Source organism: Mobula birostris, chromosome 4, assembly GCF_030028105.1.
Source record: "Mobula birostris isolate sMobBir1 chromosome 4, sMobBir1.hap1, whole genome shotgun sequence".
In the NCBI taxonomy this organism is placed as follows: Eukaryota; Metazoa; Chordata; class Chondrichthyes; order Myliobatiformes; family Myliobatidae; genus Mobula; species Mobula birostris.
In genome coordinates this window covers 137,470,089-137,491,111 of record NC_092373.1, presented here as the reverse complement: position 1 = coordinate 137,491,111, position 21,023 = coordinate 137,470,089, and the positions used below count along the sequence as shown (strand labels likewise).

Below are 21,023 nucleotides of genomic sequence, written 5' to 3'. Positions count from 1 at the left end.
GGGCATCAAAGGGTATGGGGTGAAAGCAGGGGAGTGAGGATGACTGGAAGAATTGGATCAGCCCATGATTCAATGGCGGAGCAGGCTCAATAGGCCAAATGGCCTACTTCTGCTCCTATATCTTATGGTCTTATGATATGTAGTGGAGAGTGTGTTGACTGGCTGCGCTGCATGACAGCGTGGTATGGATACACAAGTACTCTTGAACCGAAAGTCCTACAAAAAGTAGTAGATTTGGTCCAGTCCATCACGTGTAAAGCCCTCCCGACCATTGAGCATATCTACTTGAAACACTGTCACAGGAAAGCAGCATCCATCGTCAGGACACCAGCACCAGAATGTGCTCGCTTCTCGCTGTTGCCATTAGGAAGAAGGTATGGGAGCCTCAGGACTCACACCACCAAATTTAGGAACAATTAATATCCTTCAACCATCAGGCTCTTGAACCAAAGGGGATAGCTTCACTCAACTTCTCTTGCCCCATCATTGAAATGTTCCCACAACAATGGACTCATTTTCAAAGACTCTTCATCTCATGTTCTTGATATTTATTGCTATTTATTTATTATTAGTACTTTTTCTTTTCGTATTTGCATAGTTTGTTGTCTTCTTCACTCTGGTTGAACACCGTAGTTGGGTGGTCTTTAATTGTTCTGCTTATTAGTTTATAGATTTATTGAGCATGCCCATAAGAAAATGAACCTTAGGGTTGTATAATGGTGATATATATGTTCTTTGATAATAAAATTTACTTTGAGCTTTCCTTTCCACTCCTGATGAAGGGTCTCGGCCCAAATATCAACCGTTACCTCCCCCTGTATATGCTGCCAGACTTGCTGAGTTCCTCCAGCACTCGAAGACTCAATGCCCTGACCCATGAAGTCAAGCATGCCTTATATCTCATTCGCTACCCTGTCTATCTTGGTTGCCACTTCCAGAGAACTATGTACTTGTACCCTGGGACCCTCCTCAGAGCCCTGCCCGTTCATTGTGTATTTCCTGCTCTGCTTTAGCTTCTCAAAGTAGCACCTTGTAAAACTGCATTAACATATCCCTGTTTTTATATACTATACCTCCTGCAGTAAAGAACAGCATTCCATTAGCCTCCTTAACTATTTACAGTACTTGCAAGCTAGATTTTTGTACTTCATGTATTATTTCCCCCAGATGTCACATTTTTCAACAAATTTTACATCTGACAGATTCTGCCCACTCAGTCAATTTACTTTTAGTTGTTTGGAGACTAAATGTATTCTCCTCAGAAACTGCAAACTGATTTACCTGTGTATCATCAACAAGTTAAGCCACTGTACATTCAGTTCCTTCATCCAAATTTCAAGAAAGATTGTAAGTATCTGAAGCCCCAGCATTGGTCCCTAAAGCACCCCATTAGTTACTGATTGTCAAAGTGAAAATGACTCATTTATCCTAACTCGTTTTTATGCCAATCCCCATGCCAACTAATATATTACACCCAACTCTTAGTTTACCTACTAAACATTTTCTTACCATCTTCATTCTTTTTAAATGCCATTTATTTTTCCCAGTCATATCTGTCTCAGGTGGATGGACGAGGATGAGGTCAAGTAGGCTTATCCCTCAGGCCATTTCCCTCATTATCTGTCACAAAAGAAGTGTAACAGTTATTGAGGTACAGTTATCATTTGTTCGAGGCACAACTGCGCAAGCGCGTAGATATCAGCGAGTTAGACCGGTGGGAAGGATTTAAAAAGAAGACTGCTTTATAGAGCGGGCGCCAGAGGAGCGGATGTCGGAGCAGAGGGAGTCAGAGTAGGAGCGTTTTGGCTCAACGGGGCTTCAGCGATAACGGATCAAGGCGAGGTAAGTTACTTGTCAGGAATAGGAATAGGATGTATGTCTGTGAGGCCGGTGTTCTGTACTGAGTATCAGATGTGCAATGTCCGGGAGGCTCCCAGACTCCCAGATGGCCACATCTGCGCCAGGCGCATTGAGCTGCAGCTCCTTAGGGGCCGGGTTAGGGAACGGAGATGCAGCTTGATGACCTTCGTCTGGTCAGGGAAAGTGTGGTGATAGAGAGGAGCTATAGGCAAGTAATCACACCTGGGCTTCAGGAGACTGGTAAGTGGGTAACAGTCAGGAGAGGGAAGAGTAAGAGTCAGATACTATAGGGTACCGCAATGGCTGTCCCCCCTTAACAATAAATACTCCTGTTTGAGTACTGTTGGGGTGTTGACCTACCTGGAGGAAGCAACAGTGGCCGCGCCTCTGGCACAGAGTCTGGCCCTGTGGCTCAGAAGGGTAGGGAAAGGAAGGTGACGGTAGTGATAGGGGACTCTATAGTTAGGGGGTCAGACAAGCAGTTCTGTGGATGCAAGAAAGGAACACGAGTGGTAGTTTGCCTCCAAGGTCCGGGAAGTTTCTGATCGCATCCACGATACCCTGAAGCGGAAAGGTGAACAGCCGGAGGTTGTGGTACATATTGGTACCAATGACATAGGCAGGAAAAGGGAGGAGATCCTGAAAAAGACTACAGCGATTTAGGAAGGAAGTTGAGAAGCAGGATCACAAAGGTAGTCATCTGGGGATACTGCCTGTGCCACGTGACAGTGAGAATAGGAATAGAGTGGGGTGAAGGATAAATGTGTGGCTGAGGGATTGGAGCAGGGGCAGGGATTCAGATTCTTGGTTCATTGGGACCTCTTTTGGGGCAGGCGTGACCTGTACAAAAAGGGCAGTTTGCATTTGAATCCAAGGGGGACCAATATCCTGGCAGGGAGGTTTGCTAAGGCTATTGGGGAGAATTTAACCTTGAATTGCTGGGTGGTAATGCAAGAAACATCATGAGCAAAGCGGATGAGCTTAGAGTGTGGATCAGAACTTGCAGCTATGACGTGGTGGCCATTACAGAGACTTGAGTGGCTCAGGGGCAGGAATGGCTACTTAGAGTGCCGGGTTTCAGATATTTCAGAAAGGACAGGGAGGGAGACAAAATAGATGGGGGCATGGCACTGATGATCAGAAATAGTGTCATGGCTGCAGAAAAGGAGGAAGTCATGGAGGGATTGTCTACTGAGTCTGTGTGGGTAGAAGTTAGAAACAGGAAGGGGTCAATAACTCTACTGGCTGTTTTTTATAGACCACCCAATAGTAACAGGGACAGCAAGAAGCAGATAGAGAGACAGATTCTGGAATGGTACAATAATAACAGGGTTGGCGTGATGGGGGATTTTAATTCCCCAATGTTGATTGGAATCTCCCTAGGACGAGTGGCTTAGATGGGGTGGAGTTTGTTAGGTGTGCTCAGGAAGGTTTCCTAACACAGTATGTAGATAAGACTACAAGAGGAGAGGCTGTACTTGATCTGGTATTGGTAAATGAACCTGATCGCTGAGAGACCCGGTCTCTCACTGGGAGAGCATTTTGAAGATAGTGATCATATTTCTATCTCCTTTACCATAGCATTAGAGAGGGATAGGAACAGACAACTTAGGAAAGCATTTAATTGGAGTAAGGCGAAATATGAATCTATCAGACAAGAACTTGGAAGCATAAATTGGGAACAGATGTTCTCAGGGAAATGTATGGCAGAAATGTGGCAAATGTTCAGGGGATATGTTCTGCATAGGTACGCTCCAATGAGACAGGGAAAGGATGGTAGGGTACAGGAACCGTGGTGTACAAAGGCAGTTGAAAATCTAGTCGAGAAGAAAAGAAAAGCTTACGAAAGGTTCAAAACTAGGTAATGATAGAGATCTAGAAAATTATAATGCTAGCAGGAAGGAGCTTAAGAATGAAATTAGGAGAGCCAGAAGGGGTCATGAGAAAGCCTAGGCAAGCAGGATTAAGAAAAACCCCAAGGCATTCTACAAGTGTAGCAGAGCAAGAGGATAAGACATGAGAGAATAGGACCAATCAAGTGTGACACTGGAAAAGTGTATGTGGAACCGGAGGAGGTAGCAGAGGTACTTAATGAATACTTTGCTTAAGTATTCACTACGGAAAAGGACCTTGGCGAATGTAGGGATGACTTACAGCTGACTGAAAAGCTTGAGCATATAGACATTAAAAAAGAGGATGTGCTGGAGCTTTTGGAAGGCATCAAGTTGGATAAGTCACCGGGACCAGACGAGATATACCCCAAGCTACTGTGGTAAGTGAGGGAGGAGATTGCTGAGCCTCTAGCAATGATCTTTGCATCATCAAAGGGGACGAGAGAGGTTCCAGAGGATTGAAGGGTTACAGATGTTGTTCCCTTATTCAAGAAAGGGAGTAGAGATAGACTAGGAAATTATAGACCAGTGAGTCTTACTTCAGTGGTTGGTAAGTTGATGGAGAAGATCCTGAGAGGCAGGATTTATGAACATTTGGAGAGGCATACTATGATTAGGAATAGTCAGCATGGCTTTGTCAAAGGCAAGTCGTGCCTTACGAGCCTGATTGAATTTTCTGAGGATGTGACTAAACACATTGATGAAGGTAAAGCAGTAGATGTAGTGTATATGGATTACAGCAAGGCATTTCATAAGGTACCCCATGCAAGGCTTATTGGGAAAGTAAGGAGGCATGGAGGCATGAGGTAGTTCATTTCGGTAGGTCAAATATGATGGCAGAATATAGTATTAATGGTAAGAATTTTGGCAGTGTGGAGGATCAGAGGGATCTTGGGGTCCAAGTCCATAGGACTCTTAAAGCTGCTGCGCAGGTTGACTCTGTGGTTAAGAAGGCATATGGTGCATTGGCCTTCATCAATCGTGGGATTGAGTTCAGGAGCTGAGAGGTAATGTTACAGCTGTATAGGAGCCTGATCAGACCCCACTTGGAGTACAGTGCTCAGTTTTTGTCACCTCATTACAGGAAGGATGTGGAAACTATAGAAAGAGTGCAGAGGAGATTTACAAGGATGTTGCCTGGATTGGTGAGCATGCCTTATGAGATTAGGTTGCGTGAACTTGGCCTGTCTCCTTGGAATGACGTAGGATGAGAGGTGACCTGATAGAGGTGTATAAGATGATGAGAGGCATTAATCGTGTGGATAGTCAGAGGCTTCTCCCCAGGGCTGAAATGGCTAACATGGGAGGACACAGTTTTAAGTTGCTTGGAAGTAGGTACAGAGGAGATGACAGGGGTAAGTTTTTTTTTTACACAGAGGGTGGTGAGTGCGTGGAATGGGCTGCTGGCGATGGTGGTGGAAGTAGATACAATAGGGTCTTTTAAGGGCCTCCTGGAGAAGTACATGGAGCTTAGAAAAATAGAGGGCTACAGGTAAACCTATGTAATTTTAAAGTAGGTACATGTTTGGCACAACATTGTGGGCCGCAGGGCCTGTATTGTGCTGTAGGTTTTCTATGTTTCTATGTTATGTCTTTTAGAACATGTTCATCTTGGTCTAGTAGTGGTGTTACCAGCCAGTCCAAGAGATGGACATTTGTATCTCCCATCCAGAATGGATACTGCTCTCACTAGTACTTCCAAGTATTGCTCAGTGCTAATCCATTAGCTGCAGGAGGATGATTGAATTAAATTGAATTGTCTTGACTTTATTACTTACATCCTTCATATACATGAACAGTAAAAATCTTTACGTTACGTCTCCGTTCAAATGTGCGATGTGCAATTATAGTAATTTATAATAAATATTATGTAAAACAGGATATTCAATATAACGTAGAAATACAGTTGCATCAGCATGAATTGAGCAGTCTGATGGCCTGGTGGAAGAAGCTGGCCCGGAACCTATTGGTCCTGGCTTTTATCCTGCAGTACCGTTTCCCGGGTGGTAGCAGCTGGAACAGTTTGTGGTTGGGGTGACTTGGGTCTGCAATGATCCTTCGGGCCCTTTTTCCATACCTGACTTTGTAAATGTCCTGAATAGTGGAAGTTCACATCTACAGATGCGTTGGGCAATCTGCCCCACTCTCTGTAGAGTCCTCCGATTAAGGGAAGTACAGTTCCCATACCAGGCAGTGATTCAGCCAGTCAGGATGCTCTCAATTGTGCTCCTATAGAAAGTTCTTAGAATTTGGGGGGCCATAACAAACTTCTTCAACCGTCTGAGGTGAAAGAGGTGCTGTTGTGCCTTTTTCACCACACAGCCGGTATGTACAGACCACGTGAGATCCTCGGTGATGTTTATGCTGAGGAATTTAAAGCTGTTTGCCCTCTCAACCCCAGATCCACTGAAGTCTATAAGGGTTAGCCTGTCTCCATTCCTCCTGTAGTCCATAACCAGCTCCTTTGTTTTTGTAACGTTGAGGGAGTGTAATGAAGAGGAGGTTATATTTGTTTGGGTTTAACATTTTTGCCCTAATACTTTCTGGAGTCATTGCTGAGGACTCCAGGCTTATCTCCTTCTTCCCTGTAAGCCAACATGCTCCCATCTCTGGTGGGTCTGCCATGTGTTCATCCTCTGGTGCGTACTTGCAGTTCTCTGTTGCAAGTGCTAGTTATATTTCTTCTTGTTTTAAGCTATATCTAAGACAATAAGGCACCGCACATTCTGATGTGATTCCATTCATCTTACACAGTTAGCCCACAAAAATAATGTACACTGAGTAAATTCTTCACCACAAATAAGTAAGGAAAGAGAGGCATATTCCCATGAGTTTTAATCCTACCCTTCCTTGCCCTGCACTTGTTGACAAGTTTCAAGAAGACTGGGAAATCCCATTTATTGATGTTAAAGTTTTTTTTTCAATTGAGCAATTACTAAATCTAAACAGGAAACTCCTCTGTCCTATCCACTTTGGATATAATGAGAATAACATACACAATTTAAAACCACAACTTAGCCAATCAGAACCCGCTTCCTGATGCCTCCACCCCTTTCTGCCGCACACACTTGCACCTAAATGCATACGCTTTGATGTAAAATTTAAAAAGACTTGCTTACTCTGAACAATGAAAATATTATCTCAAAATTAGATTATTGCTCAATAATAAAGTTAAAATACTGGAAAGTTAAATGGAATAGAATGAAAGTTTTCTAGATCTGAAAATGAAATTATTTAAACATTCATTGTACTGCTGTAATAAGTATAATAACAAATAATATAAAAACTGAAGTAATCCTAGCAATTCCATGAGTATTTTTACAGTGCAGGACTTACCAGTTTAATTCCATTTTAGGTTAAATTAAAGGATCAATAGAATGGTTGGCTAACTGCTTTTGGCCAATCATTCCTTTTCAACAGTTTTCCGCTTGTACACACTTAGAACAAGTAATATTGTACTTGGAGCCACCTATTATTTATCACAAGCAATACTTACTTTTACCTATCACTTTTATTTGAAGAAATAATATACCCGTCATCGTTCTTTTTTACTGTAACTTCAAACAAAATCTCCATTGTATCTAAGTATTTTCTATTTCACCACCAAGGCCTATCTCACAGTTTACTCCAATCATTGATCTCACTCCAAAATCTCTGAAATCCAAGTCTCAACTTCATGATCTTGCCAAGTTTTATGGTGGAGACCCCAATCTCCACAGCTCCACTACTTGCTCTTGGACCTTCAACACTTTGTTTTTACCACACACAGAAAGACAGTCCAAGAAATGGTAGACCAAGGGCAGAGAAAAATAATCTGTAGGGTTGATCAAGGCTGGAGAACAGGTTAGTAGCTAGAGCAATGATGTAGCAATTAGTGGCCAGGTCAGGGAAGTGGGACTGTGGAAATGGGAGATTTCACCATGAGCCAGGGTTCTCAAGTCAAGTCGCTTCTATTGCCATGTCAACCGTAACTGCTGGTACAGTACACAGTAAAAACGAAACAATGATCCTCCAGGACCATGGTGCTACATGAAGCAACTCAAAACTACATTAGACTATGTGAAACAACACAAAACTACATCAGACTTCAGGCCTACATGGGACTACATAAAGTGCACAAAACAGTACAAGACAGTACAATAGTTAATAAACAAGACAATAGGCACAGTAAAGGACAAATTACAATATAATAAACGATGTATATGTAAATGTAAACAATGTTTTAGCAGGAATTGAGAAAGAAATGAGCAAAAATTGCAAATGGAGTAAAGTGGTATTCAGTTGAATGAGTGTGTGTGTGTGTGTATGTATGTATGTAGGTTGGTGTCAGACGAGACTCTGGGAATTGAGGAGTCTAATGGCTCCTCAAGATTAGAGGATAGGAGTAAATTGTGGGGAGGGGAAAGAAAGATTAGTATTTTGGAGTGGAGGGAACTTGATGAATCAAGGTAATTCTTAATCTATATGAATGCCTTATATCACTGCCTTATAAAAGTATACTTGTCCTGGGAGTGCCCAGTGTAGCTTGGTCTACTTTCTCACACCATCCCTAAAAGAATCATTGAACAGTGAATGAAGACTACTTGAGCACAGATACTGTATCGTGATTCATTCCAGGATTATGTCAAATGATCAGACATGGTCATTATCAGTTTGGATGAAGTCAATTTTCAGTCATGTGATGCTGATAAAATATATAATTACTAGGTTAGATAATCATCCTTTTCGTCACTTTATCACTGGCCACAGATGAGGTTCCGGAGGACTGAAGAGTGGCTAATATGGTACCATTATTCAAAAAAGCACGGCAAAAACAAGCCAAGAAAGTACAGGCCAGTGAGTAAGACATTGATGGTAAGTAAATTATTAGAAAGAATTCTGAGGGGTGGGATCTACCAACATTTGGAGAAACAAGGCCTCATGTGGGGTAATCAGCACTGCTTTGTGTAAGGGAAGTCGTGTCTTACAAATCTCTTGGAATTCTTCAAGATGTTAAGCAAGAAAGTAGAAGAGGGTAGGGTTATGTATTAGATTAGATTATGAGAACACTCAGTCCTCTTTTATTGTCATTTAGAAATGCATACATGCATTAAGAAATGATACAATGTTTCTCCGGAGTGATATCACAGAAAACAGAACAAGCCAAAGACTAACACTGACAAGAACCACATAATTATAACATATAGTTACAGCAGTGCAAAGCAATACCATAATTTGATGAAGAACAAACCATGGGCACTGTAAAAAAAAAAAGTCTCAAAGTCCGCGAGTCGATCGACTCCCGAGTCCCCGATAGCAGCGGCAAAAGGGAGAAACTCTCTACCATAAACCTCCAGGCACCGTCAACTTGCCGATGCCTTGGAAGTAGCCGACCACAGTCGACGCTGAGTCCGTCCGTCGGAAAACTTCGAGCCTCCGACCAGCCCTTCCGATACAGCCTCCCGAGCGCCATCCTCTGCTGAGTGCCTTCGACCTAGCCCCGGCCGCTGAAACAAGCAAAGCCGAGGATTCGGGGCCTTCTGCTCCAGAGATGCCAGTTACCACACAGTAGCAGTGGCAGCGAAGCGGGCATTTCAGAAGTTTTCCAAATGTTCCTCCATACTCTCATGTCTGTCTCCATCAAATCAGAATTGTGCACGATCCCCTACTTGATAGATTACAGATATCATTCACCGGAGAGGCCGCGCACGCTGCCATCGCGTTACCATCTTCTCCTCCTCCTGTTGTCTATATAGATTTTAGGAAAGCTTCGGACAAGGTTCCTCAGGGCAGGCTATTCTGGAAGGTTATATATCATGGGATACAGTGGGAGACAGCAGATTGTATTCATAATTGGCTCGGTGTAAGAAAGCAGATGGTAATGATCAAGGGTTGTTTCTCAGACTAGAGGTCAGGTTCAGTGCTAGGACTTTTGTTGTTTGTAATTTATATAAATGATTTGGAAGTGAATATGCTGGTATTTTAGATGGTTTCGAACAGTGATTCCCAGCAGGAGCGGTATTTCCCCAAAAGGGCAGTTACATGTCCAAAGGGGACATTAGGGGAAATTAAAGTCGTCAGAGGAGGGGGGCATTCGAGATTCTTGGGGTGCTGGTAAATGGCATTCTAACTTGAGGCATGAGACCTGACTGACCATTAGAATAGCAGGCACTTACAAAAAAAAAGGGTGAAGCACTGGAACACAGGAAGAACCATAGCTCTGCAGGCAGTGAACAATCATCATCACAACACGACTGAAACTCGGCAATCTCATCCAACCTTACCAAACAATCAGACATTATTGGGATGCATAAATTAGCAACCAGGGTGCCCAACATTTCCCCTTGACTCACAGCATGGAATGAGTTCATGCAATTTAACAGTTGGTAAGTCAGGTACATCCTCTCAACTTTCTCTCCAGATCTACAGAAAACAGGTTGTGCAATAATACAGCGCTGGCCAGAACTAAACAGTAAAATAGAGCCAATCAGTGAATTAGCCAACCCCGAGGGTTCCTTGTGAGGTGTTCAAAGCGACCTTGGCTTCATATGTACGGTCAAGAACCATCTTTGGGGATTATGAGACCTTACATGATTAATTAATTGCGCAACTGGAATAGTATAAAGGTATCTTGTTGAATAGCAGCTCTATCCTGACTAACATTCAGGTTCCAATCTGAATCCTTGTCAACATAATTTTGTGATTGTCTTCATCTTCGCCTCGCCATTGCTTTGCGTGCTGCTACCATCGGCAACTCGCTGCCATCATCAACATCTGATAGGATCTCCCAGTTTGTGTTAATTTTTTATATTAATTTAGCCCCTTTTTTGATGGATAAATACGTATGGCGCGATCTCTATGAGTCTGAAGGTGGCGAAGCCTTGAATTCTAATCCTGCAAAAAAACAGAAACTACAGAAAGTGTGTCAGTTCAGTTTTACATACCTGGAGTATGGTTTTATTCTGTTCCTGTCAGATCACCCTGAAAAAGCTACTTATGTTATTACTCAGTTCCAGATGAAAGAAGCATTTCAAAGTCATTGCCCACTCAAGTCATTTGCCAAAAAACTAAAAATGACCTTGATAGTGGTTTCATTGCTTCTTGTAACATTTCCAAAATAATAGTAAAGTGTGAAAAATCTCATACAATTGGTGAAAGATTAATAATGCCTGTTGTATCAGAAGTGCTCACCACTGTTCTCAAAATGGATACCAGTATTTTAAAATCAATTCCTCTGAGAAATAACTCTGTAGCTCATCATATTGATGAAATGAGTGAAGACATTGAGTATCAACTATGCACAGAGCTACAAAAAACAGAATTTGGGATACAATTGGAGTCAACTATGCGAAACAAGGTATTGCTAATGGCATATGTACGGTTTATCAAAAATGGAAAAGTTTATGAAGAGATTCTTTCTTGTAAAAAGTTAAAACAAATATCAATGGAGAATCAATCTACGATGAGCTCAAAATGTATATTGAGGATAAAAGTATTCTGATTAGGAACATGATTTCTTATGCAACAGACGGAGCACCATATATGACAGGTCACCATACTGGTTTAGTGGCATTTATGAAAAAAGAAATTCCAAGTCTGTGGCAATCGATTGTGTAATTCATCATCAACATCTTGCAGCCAAAAACCTCAGCCAGCAGTTTTTTTCAAGCATGACTCTTGTAATATCTGCTATCAACAAAATTAAAGCTCATTTATTAAATAGCAGAATATTTTGCCAGTTATGCAAAGATAACCATGAAGTGTTTGAATGCTTGCTTCTTCACACAGAAGTGCGTTGGCTTTCAAAATGCTGCTGCTTAAAATGTTTCTTTGATCTTTTTCACACTGTTGAATTTTTGCTCAAAGTCGACAAGAGCTTGGGAAACAAGATTGAATTTCTACGTGGAGATGTGGCAAACCTAGCCACTCTGTATGACAAAATGAACATTCCAAATATAGTCATAGTCAGACTTTATTGATCCCGGGGGAAATTGGTTTTCGTTACAGTTGCACCATAAATAATAAATAGTAATAAAACCATAAATAGTTAAATAGTAATATGTAAATTATGCCAGGAAATAAGTCCAGGACCAGCCTATTGGCTCAGGGTGTCTGACCCTCCAGGGGAGGAGTTGTAAAGTTTGATGGCCACAGGCAGGAATGACTTCCTATGACGCTCAGTGCTGCATCTTGGAGGAATGAGTCCCTGGCTGAACGTACTCCTGTGCCCACCCAGTACATTATGTAGTGGATGGGAGACATTGACCAAGATGGCATGCAACTTAGACAGCATCCTCTTTTCAGACACCACCGTCAGAGAGTCCAGTTCCATCCCCACAACATCACTGGCCTTACAAATGAGTTTGTTGATTCTGTTGGTGTCTGCTACCCTCAGCCTGCTGCCCCAGCACACAACAGCAAACATGATAGCACTGGCCACCACAGACTCGTAGAGCCATCCTCAGCATCGTCCGGCAGATGTTAAAGGACCTCAGTCTCCTCAGGAAATAGAGACGGCTCTGACCCTTCTTGTAGACAGCCTCAGTGTTCTTTGACCAGTCCAGTTTATTGTCAGTTCATATCCCCAGGTATTTGTAATCCTCCACCATGTCCACACTGACCACCTGGATGGAAACAGGGGTCACCGGTACCTTAGCTCTCCTCAGGTCTACCACCAGCTCCTTAGCCTTTTTCACATTAAGCTGCAGATAATTCTGCTCACACCATGTGACAAAGTTTCCTACCATAGCCCTGTACTCAGCCTCATTTCCCTTGCTGATGCATCCAACTATGGCAGAGTCATCAGAAAACTTCTGAAGATGACAAGACTCTGTGCAGTAGTTGAAGTCCGAGATGTAAATGGTGAAGAGAAAGGGAGACAAGACAGTCCCCTGTGGAGCCCCAGTGCTGCTGATCACTCTGTCGGACACACAGTGTTGCAAGCACACGTACTGTGGTCTGCCAATCAGGTAATCAAGAATCCATGACAACAGGAAAGCATCCACCTGCATCGCTGTCAGCTTCTCCCCCAGCAGAGGAGGGCGGATGGTGTTGAACGCACTGGAGAAGTCAAAAAGTATGACCCTCACAGTGCTCGCTGGCTTGTCCAGGTGGGCGTAGACACGTTTCAGTAGGTAGATGATGGCGTCCTCAACTCCTAGTCGGGGCTGGTAGGCGAGCTGGAGGGGATCTAAGTGTGGCCTGACCATAGGCCGGAGCAGCTCCAGGGTCATCATGATGTGGGAGGTCAATGCCACCGGTCTGTAGTCATTGAGGCCGCTGGGGCGCAGCGTCTTCGGCACAGGGACGAGGCAGGACATCTTCCACAGTACAGGAACCCTCCGGAGCCTCAGGCTCAGGTTGAAGACATGGCGAAGTGCTCCACATAGCTGAGGGGCACAGGCTTTGAGCACCCTGGTACTGACACCATCTGGTCCTGCAGCCTTGCTTGGGTTGGACGTTTCAGCTGTCTTCTCACCGTGGTGGTTTCATGTGGGGAAGGGGTATAGTCATGAGAGCAGGGTGGGGGACTGTGAGGAGGGGTAGGAGGGGAGAGTGGAATATGTGTTGGTTGGGGACCGACAACAGATGGCTCATGTGGGGGATGGGCAGGGGCCACAATGTCAAATCTGTTAAAGAACAGGTTAAGTTCATTGGCCCTGACCACACTGCCTTCCGCTCCTCTGTTGCTAGTTTGCCAGAACCCAGTGATGGTCCTCATCCCCCTCCAGAAGTCTCTCATATTGTTCTGCTGGAGTTTCCACTCAAGCTTCCTCCTGTACCTGTCTTTAGCCTCCCTGATCCTGGCTTTCAGATCGCTCTGTATTGCCCTCAGCTCCTCCCTATTTCCATCTCTAAACGCCCTCTTTTTAGCATTCAGGATGTCCTTAATGGTCATAGTCATACTTTATTGATCCCGGGGGAAATTGGTTTTCATTACAGTTGCACCATAAATAATAAATAGTAATAAAACCATAAATAGTTAAATAGTAATATGTAAATTATGCCAGGAAATAAGTCCAGGACCAGCCTATTGGCTCAGGGTGTCTGACCCTCCAGGGGAGGAGTTGTAAAGTTTGATGGCCACAGGCAGGAATGACTTCCTATGACGCTCTGTGTTGCATCTCGGTGGAATGAGTCTCTGGCTGAATGTACTCCTGTGCCCACCCAGTACATTATGTAGTGGATGGGAGACATTGTCCAAGATGGCCAAGATGTCCAGGATGGGAACCGGCATGACAGAGTGGAGGAAGGGGAAAACAGAAATAAATCTAAGATAGTGAGCAGTAAAGATGTCAGGAAAGACAGGCAGGTGATGGGGCAAATTTGTAGCCATTGGATTGAGTTGCAGTGCAATAAAGTTGCAGTGAAATCAAAGCGAAAAGTACCAAATACTGGTCTTAAGATGTTATACTTAAATGCACGCAGCATAAGCAATAAGGTGGATGATCTTGTTGTACAGCTACAGATTGGCAGGTACGATATTGTGGCCATCACAGAGACCTGGCTAAAGAATGCATGTCTCTGGGAGCTGAACGTCCAAGGATACACGGTGTATCGGAAGGATAGGAAGGTAGGCAGAGGGGGAGGCATGGCTTTATTGGTAAGAAATGATATTAAATCATTAGAAAGAGGTGATATAGGATCGGAAGGTGCAGAATCTTTATGGGTTGAGCTAAGGAATAGCAGGGGCAAAAGGACCCTGATGGCAGTTATTTATAGGCCTCCAAACAGCTGCAGGGATGTGGACTGCAAATTACAACAAGAAATAGAAAAGGCTTGTCAGAAGGGCAGTGTTAGGATAATTTTGGGGGATTTTAACATGTGAGTAGATTGGGAAAATCAGGTCGGCACTGGATCTCAAGAGAGAGAATTTGTAGAATGTCTGCTAGATGGCTTTTTAGAACAGCTTGTTGTTGAGCCCACTACGGGATCGGCTGTACTGGATTGGGTATTGTGTAATGAACCGGAGGTGATTAGAGAGATTGAGGTGAAGGAACCCTTAGGAGGCAGTGATCATAACATGATTGAGTTCACTGTGAAATTTGAAAAAGAGAAGCAGAAATCTGATGTGTCGGTATTTCAGTGGAGTAAAGGAAATTACAGTGGCGTGAGAGAGGAACTGGCCAAAATTGACTGGAAAGGGACACTGGCGGGAAAGACAGCAGAGCAGCAGTGGTTGGAGTTTATGTGAGAAGTGAGGAATGTGCAAGACAGGTATATTCCAAAAAGAAGAAATTTTCGAATGGAAAAAGGATGCAACCGTGGTTGACAAGAGAAGTCAAAGCCAAAGTTAAAGCAAAGGAGAAGGAAGCAAAAATTAGTGGGAAGACAGAGGATTGGGAAGTTTTTAGAACCTTACAAAAGGAATCCAAAAAGGTCATTAAGAGGGAAAAGATGAACTATGAAAGGAAGCTAGCAAATAATATCAAAGAGGATATGAAAAGCTTTTTCAGGTATATAAAGAGTAAAAGACAGGTGAGAGTAGATATAGGACTGATAGAAAATGATGCTGGAGAAATTGTAATGGGAGATAAGGAGATGGCGGAGGAACTGAATGAGTATTTTGCATCAGTCTTCACTGAGGAAGACATCAGCAGTATACCGGACACTCAAGGGTGTCAGGGAAGAGAAGTGTGCGCAGTCACAATTACGACAGAGAAAGTACTCAGGAAGCTGAATAGTCTAAAGTTAGATCAATCTCCCGGACCAGATGGAATGCACCAACGTGTTCTGAAGGAAGTAGCTGTGGAGATTGCTGAGGCATTAGCAATGATCTTTCAAAAGTTGATAGATTCTGGCATGGTTCCAGAGGACTGGAAGATTGCAAATGTCACTCCGCTATTTAAGAAGGGGGCAAGGAAGCAAAAAGGAAATTATAGACCTGTTAGCTTGACATCCGTGGTTGGGAAGTTGTTGGAGTCAATTGTCAAGGATGAGGTTACAGAGTATCTGGAGGCATATGACAAGATAGGCAGAACTCATCATGGATTCCTTAAAGAAAAATCCTGCCTGACAAACCTATTACAATTTTTTGAGGAAATTACCAGTAGGCTAGACGAAGGAGATGCAGTGGATGTTGTATATTTGGATTTTCAGAAGGCCTTTGACAAGGTGCCACACATGAGGCTACTTAACAAGATAAGAGCCCATGGAATTACAGGAAAGTTACATACGTGGATAGAGCGTTGGCTGATTGACAGGAAACGGAGAGTGGGAATAAAGGGATCCTATTCTGGTTGGCTGCCGGTTACCAGTGGTGTTCCACAGGGGTCCGTGTTGGGGCCGCTTCTTTTTACATTGTATATCAACGATTTGGATTATGGAATAGATGGCTTTGTGGCTAAGTTTGCTGACGATACGAAGATAGGTGGAGGGGCTGGTAGTGCTGAGGAAACGGAGAGTCTGCAGAGAGACTTGGATAGATTGGAAGAATGGGCAGAGAAGTGGCAAATGAAGTACAATGTTGGAAAGTGTATGGTTGTGCACTTTGGCAGAAATAATAAATGGGCATACTATTATTTAAATGGGGAAAGAATTCAAAGTTCGGAGAGGCAACGGGACTTGGGAGTCCTCGTACAAGATACCCTTAAGGTTAACCTCCAGGTTGAGTCAGTAGTGAAGAAGGCGAATGCAATGTTGGCATTCATTTCTAGAGGAATAGAGTATAGGAGCAGGGATGTGATGTTGAGGCTCTATAAGGCGCTGGTGAGACCTCACTTGGAGTACTGTGGGCAGTTTTGGTCTCCTTATTTAAGAAAGGATGTGCTGACATTGGAGAGGGTACAGAGAAGATTCACTAGAATGATTCTGGGAATGAGAGGGTTAACATATGAGGAACGTTTGTCCGCTCTTGGACTGCATTCCTTGGAGTTTAGAAGAATGAGGGGAGACCTCATAGAAACATTTCGAATGTTAAAAGGCATGGACAGAGTGGATGTGGTAAAGTTGTTTCCCATGATGGGGGAGTCTAGTACGAGAGAACATGACTTAAGGATTGAAGGGCGCCCACTCAGAACAGAAATGCGAAGAAATTTTTTTAGTCAGAGGGTGGTGAATCTATGGAATTTGTTGCCATGGGCAGCAGTGGAGGCCAAGTCATTGGGTGTATTTAAGGCAGAGATTGATAGGTATCTGAATAGCCAGGGCATCAAAGGTTATGGTGAGAAGGCGGGGGAGTGGGACTAAATGGGAGAATGGATCAGCTCATGATCAAAATGCGGAGCAGATTCGATGGGCTGAATGGCCGACTTCTGCTCCTTTGTCTTATAGTCTTATGGCATGCAACATAGACAGCATCCTCTTTTCCTTTGTTACACATGGCTTGTTATTTGAATAACAAAATATGAAACTGGAGGGTGAGAATTTCAATTTAATCCAGGCAAAAACTGCAGTGTCCACTTTTATCGGAAAATTGGAAATGTATAAGCAAAACACTGGGAGAAGAACATTCTCATAGTTTCCCTGTATAGAAAGTATGGCACTCTCTTTCACAATGGTGATTTGCAAGAGTACTGCTTATACCTGCAGTCACTGACGAAGGATGTTCAGAATCGATTCAAGGATTTCAATGATCTGGAAATTCCGGACTGGGTAATTAACCAAGGTAGAAGAACAGGAAGAGAACTTGCCAGAAGAAATTATCAAAATTCAAAATGATGAAGAAGCAAGAATGTTTTTCAAAAATGCTGGCTTTTGTGCTTTGTGGTTATACTGTCATATGAAGTTTCCTGGTCTTTGGAGAGGAGCCAAACTGCTCTTCATTGTTTTTCAGTCATCCCACCTCGTTGACAGAAGTTTTAGTGTAATGAACCACTTACTCACAAAGAACAGAGACCGCCTGGACATTGTTACATGTGGGGACTTAAGGCTTTTGCTGTCACAACTTGAACCAGATATGTCAACTCTTACTAAAAACCATCAAGCTCAAGGATCACATTGATATTGAAGCTGCTGTACAGTGCACAGATACTGTGTAAGCTAGATTTAAAGACAAATAAAAATTTAAAACAGAATCATTTTTTCATGTTAGCAAATGGTAGACTTGTTTGTACCCTATGGAGCCGCTGGAAAGTATATTGTGCCTAAGAGGGGTGTTGTCAAGTATGAAGGTGCTTTAGGAGGGCATTGGGCTAAAAAAAGTAAGGAAACCCTGGTGTAGAAGGTTATAAAAATTACACGAGAGCTTGATCGGGTAGGTATGTGGGCTGAGGATTGGCAAATTGCAAAGGTGAACAATTGCATTTTGGGAGATCAAACCGGGTAGGACTTTTACAGTGAACGGTGGGGCCCTGGGAATGTTATTGAACAAGGTCACCTAGGAGTGCAAGTGTTTGTTTGCTGAAAGGTAGATAGAGTGATGAAGAAGGTATTTTGCACACTGGCCTACATCAGTCAGAGCACTGTGTACAGGAGTTGGAAAGTTATGTTGAAGTTATATAAGAGGTAGCACTTGGAGCATTGTGTACAGTTTTGGTCATCCTATTGTAGGAAAGAAGTTATTAAACTAGAAAGAGTGCAGAAAGAAAACTACCAGAATATTGTCTGGACTTATCAGCCTGAGTTACAAGGAGAGTTGTATAGAATAAGAATTTCCCTAGAATGTAGGAGATAGAACGGTGACCTGATAGAGATATATAAGCCCATGGGGAGCACAGACAGGGTGAAACCACAGTCTTTCTTCCAGGGAGGGGATGCTAAGAAAAAGAGGGCATAGGTTTAAGATCAGACGTGAGAGATCTAAAAGAGACATCTGGGGCAGCTTCCTCAGAATCAGAATCAGGTTTTTTTATGTGATGTGAAATTTGTAAACTTAGCAGCAGCAGCAGTTCAATGCAATATATAATCTAGCAGAGAGAGAAAAACAATAACAAATAAAACATAATAAATAACTAAATCAATTACATATATTGAATAGATTTTTTTAAATGGCAAAAACAGAAATACTGTATATTTTTAAAACATGAGGTAGTGTCCAAAGCTTCAATGTCCATTTAGTACTCATGCAAAGGATGATGAATATTTGGTCTAAGTTGCCAAACATAGTGGTTGATGCAGGCACACTAGCAGTTTTTCAAAGCTTCTGGATAAGAACATGAATAGGAGAAGTTTAGAGGGCTATGGTCTGAACACAGGCAGATGGGACTAGCTTGCTGGACAACACAATCAGTGTTGATGAGTTGGGCCAAAGGGCCTGTTTCTATGCTGTATGATTCGGCGACACTAAATTTCATTTTATTTGGAATTCAACATTTTTTATTGGGTTTAATTGGCAAAGTATAACAGAAAACACATTGTTGGTAATGAAACCAGATTTGATGCATGCTTGTTTTGACCACTTAATTCTACATCTTCCTTCCCATCTCTCAGCCTGTATTTTAATTCCATCTGATGCTTATCTGCCTTTGGGACATTTTGCTCTGTAATTTCGCCCCAAATGGAAGTTCAAGATGAGCTGTGGAATTCCAAACAACTCTGCTAAATGTTCCAAGAATAGAATTTTTTAACTACACCTTTATCAGAAAACAGCTGTATCAGTTGTTTTACAACCTCTGTCAATCTTATCTTAAAGGTGAAGCCCCAATTTCTTCTTGTGTTTAAAGTAAATGAGTGGTTTAAAATGACTTCAGCCATACGTCACAATTCAACATCTGTTTTTTGGATATAAACTCATTCTGCTTTCTTTTCAACACTAATTCAAGCTATGGAGAAAGAGGTGGGAGAATTGGAGTCAAAAAGAGGAAAGGAAAAATTATTTTTGAAATAAAAGTAAGAAAGCAGAAAAACATAGAGACAAGCAAAGCTACACTGAGGAAATCGTCAAATTATTGAAAGCAGCAAACACTATTTTTATCAAAATATACCTAAACTACAGTAGCTTTTGTTTGTGTTGTGATATTATGTAGATAAACACTAGAACACACTTCCCAATGACATGGGGGGGGGGGGAGAAAAAGAAGCAAAGATAAGAAGAAGGTTAAAAATATCCATTTATTGAAGACAGAGGATAAAGTTGAAGAGTCAGAAGGTGTAGATTCTGGTGATTGAAGACAAAAGCAGCAAATTTAGGAGTATTGAGAGCTTGAGTGAGTTGGTGATGGGGAGATGCAGGAATGAGTGAAAGCATTAAAGAGTATAGTGTGAAGTAGGAATCTTAACTGTGAAACATCAAAAAGCCAGGATTGGCCAACAAAGGCAGATGGTGTGTTAGAGTGACAGACATCCCACCCTGCAAAAACTCATTTCAGGGAGGTAGCACCCCTGCCCCCCCCCAACCCCATATCCCCCCCATCGACCTCCAAGGGTGTATGTAATACTTTGTTTAGTGATTTTGTCTAATCTGTAAACCAAGTTAGGTATATACAGCAAATGTGACATTAAAGTATGTACTTATATTATATTATCATGTTTATTCTATTACAACTTTAAGCAAGTCTACAGGGAGTTTGGCCTCATCACGTAGGATATCAATAGCGTAGCTCCTTGGCAGCTAGCCCGCTAGTTTTAATCAGGGGTCCCCAACCTGTTTTGCACCGCGGACTGGTCTAATATTGACAATATTCTTGCGGACCAGCCGACCTCAGCGATGGGGGTGGGTGGGTGGGTGTTAAACGTGACCAGAATATAGGTGATAAGTCAACTATAAGTCACTTGTAAGTGGCTAATACACACGATTTTGTTTCTAAAGGGGTTTATCTAACGAATTTAATATTAAACACACAGCGCATATTTTCCTCACATGAATGTAGTGATAAGTCATTTATAACAGTGGTCCCAAAACTCCGGGCCATGAAAAATGCTGGGGTACAGCGGTAGCCAGAACAAACCCAGCACATCTTTAATAAAAAAGCCGAAATAAACAAGCTAATTGATTAGGTGCTGCCCGGCACGTAAATATCGGCCCAGATCAGAGAAGACGCAATCAGCAATCGCCTCTGATCTGGGCCGACATTTGCGTGCCGGGCAGCACCTAATTAATTAGCTTGTTTATTTCAGCTTTTTTCTTAAAGATGTGCTGGGTGTGTTCCGGCCACCGCTGTATTCTTCGCGGCCCGGAGGCTGGGGACCACTGAATTATAAGTCAATAGCATCATAACATTTTAAGTAACGTTTGGATATTAAACACACAGCGCATATTTTCCTCGTATGAACATATAAAATCATTGCAACACACCAATATCGGTATCGTTGAATCAGTGGGAGCCCTGGCCTTGTTTTCCTGCACGGTCCTATCGAGGGGTGATGGGAGACAGCGATACTTGAAGGGGGTTCCTTATGTCCAGTCTATTCCGC

At 42.7% G+C, this 21,023-nt stretch overlaps 2 protein-coding genes across 2 annotated transcripts in view; one reads left to right on the top strand and one right to left on the bottom strand.

Annotated features, from left to right (window-relative positions):
* Positions 1-1,598, bottom strand: part of afg2a (AFG2 AAA ATPase homolog A) — a 457,570-nt gene extending 455,972 nt beyond the window's left edge. The window contains exon 1 of the mRNA XM_072256115.1: positions 1,510-1,598. Coding sequence (XP_072112216.1) covers positions 1,510-1,534 — 25 coding nt within the window. The 5' untranslated portion in view covers positions 1,535-1,598. The remainder of the gene's footprint in view (positions 1-1,509) is intronic.
* The window catches only part of nudt6 (nudix (nucleoside diphosphate linked moiety X)-type motif 6), a 136,177-nt gene that overhangs the window by 30,263 nt on the left and 84,891 nt on the right, over positions 1-21,023 (top strand). The gene's annotated exons all lie outside the window — the stretch shown is intronic.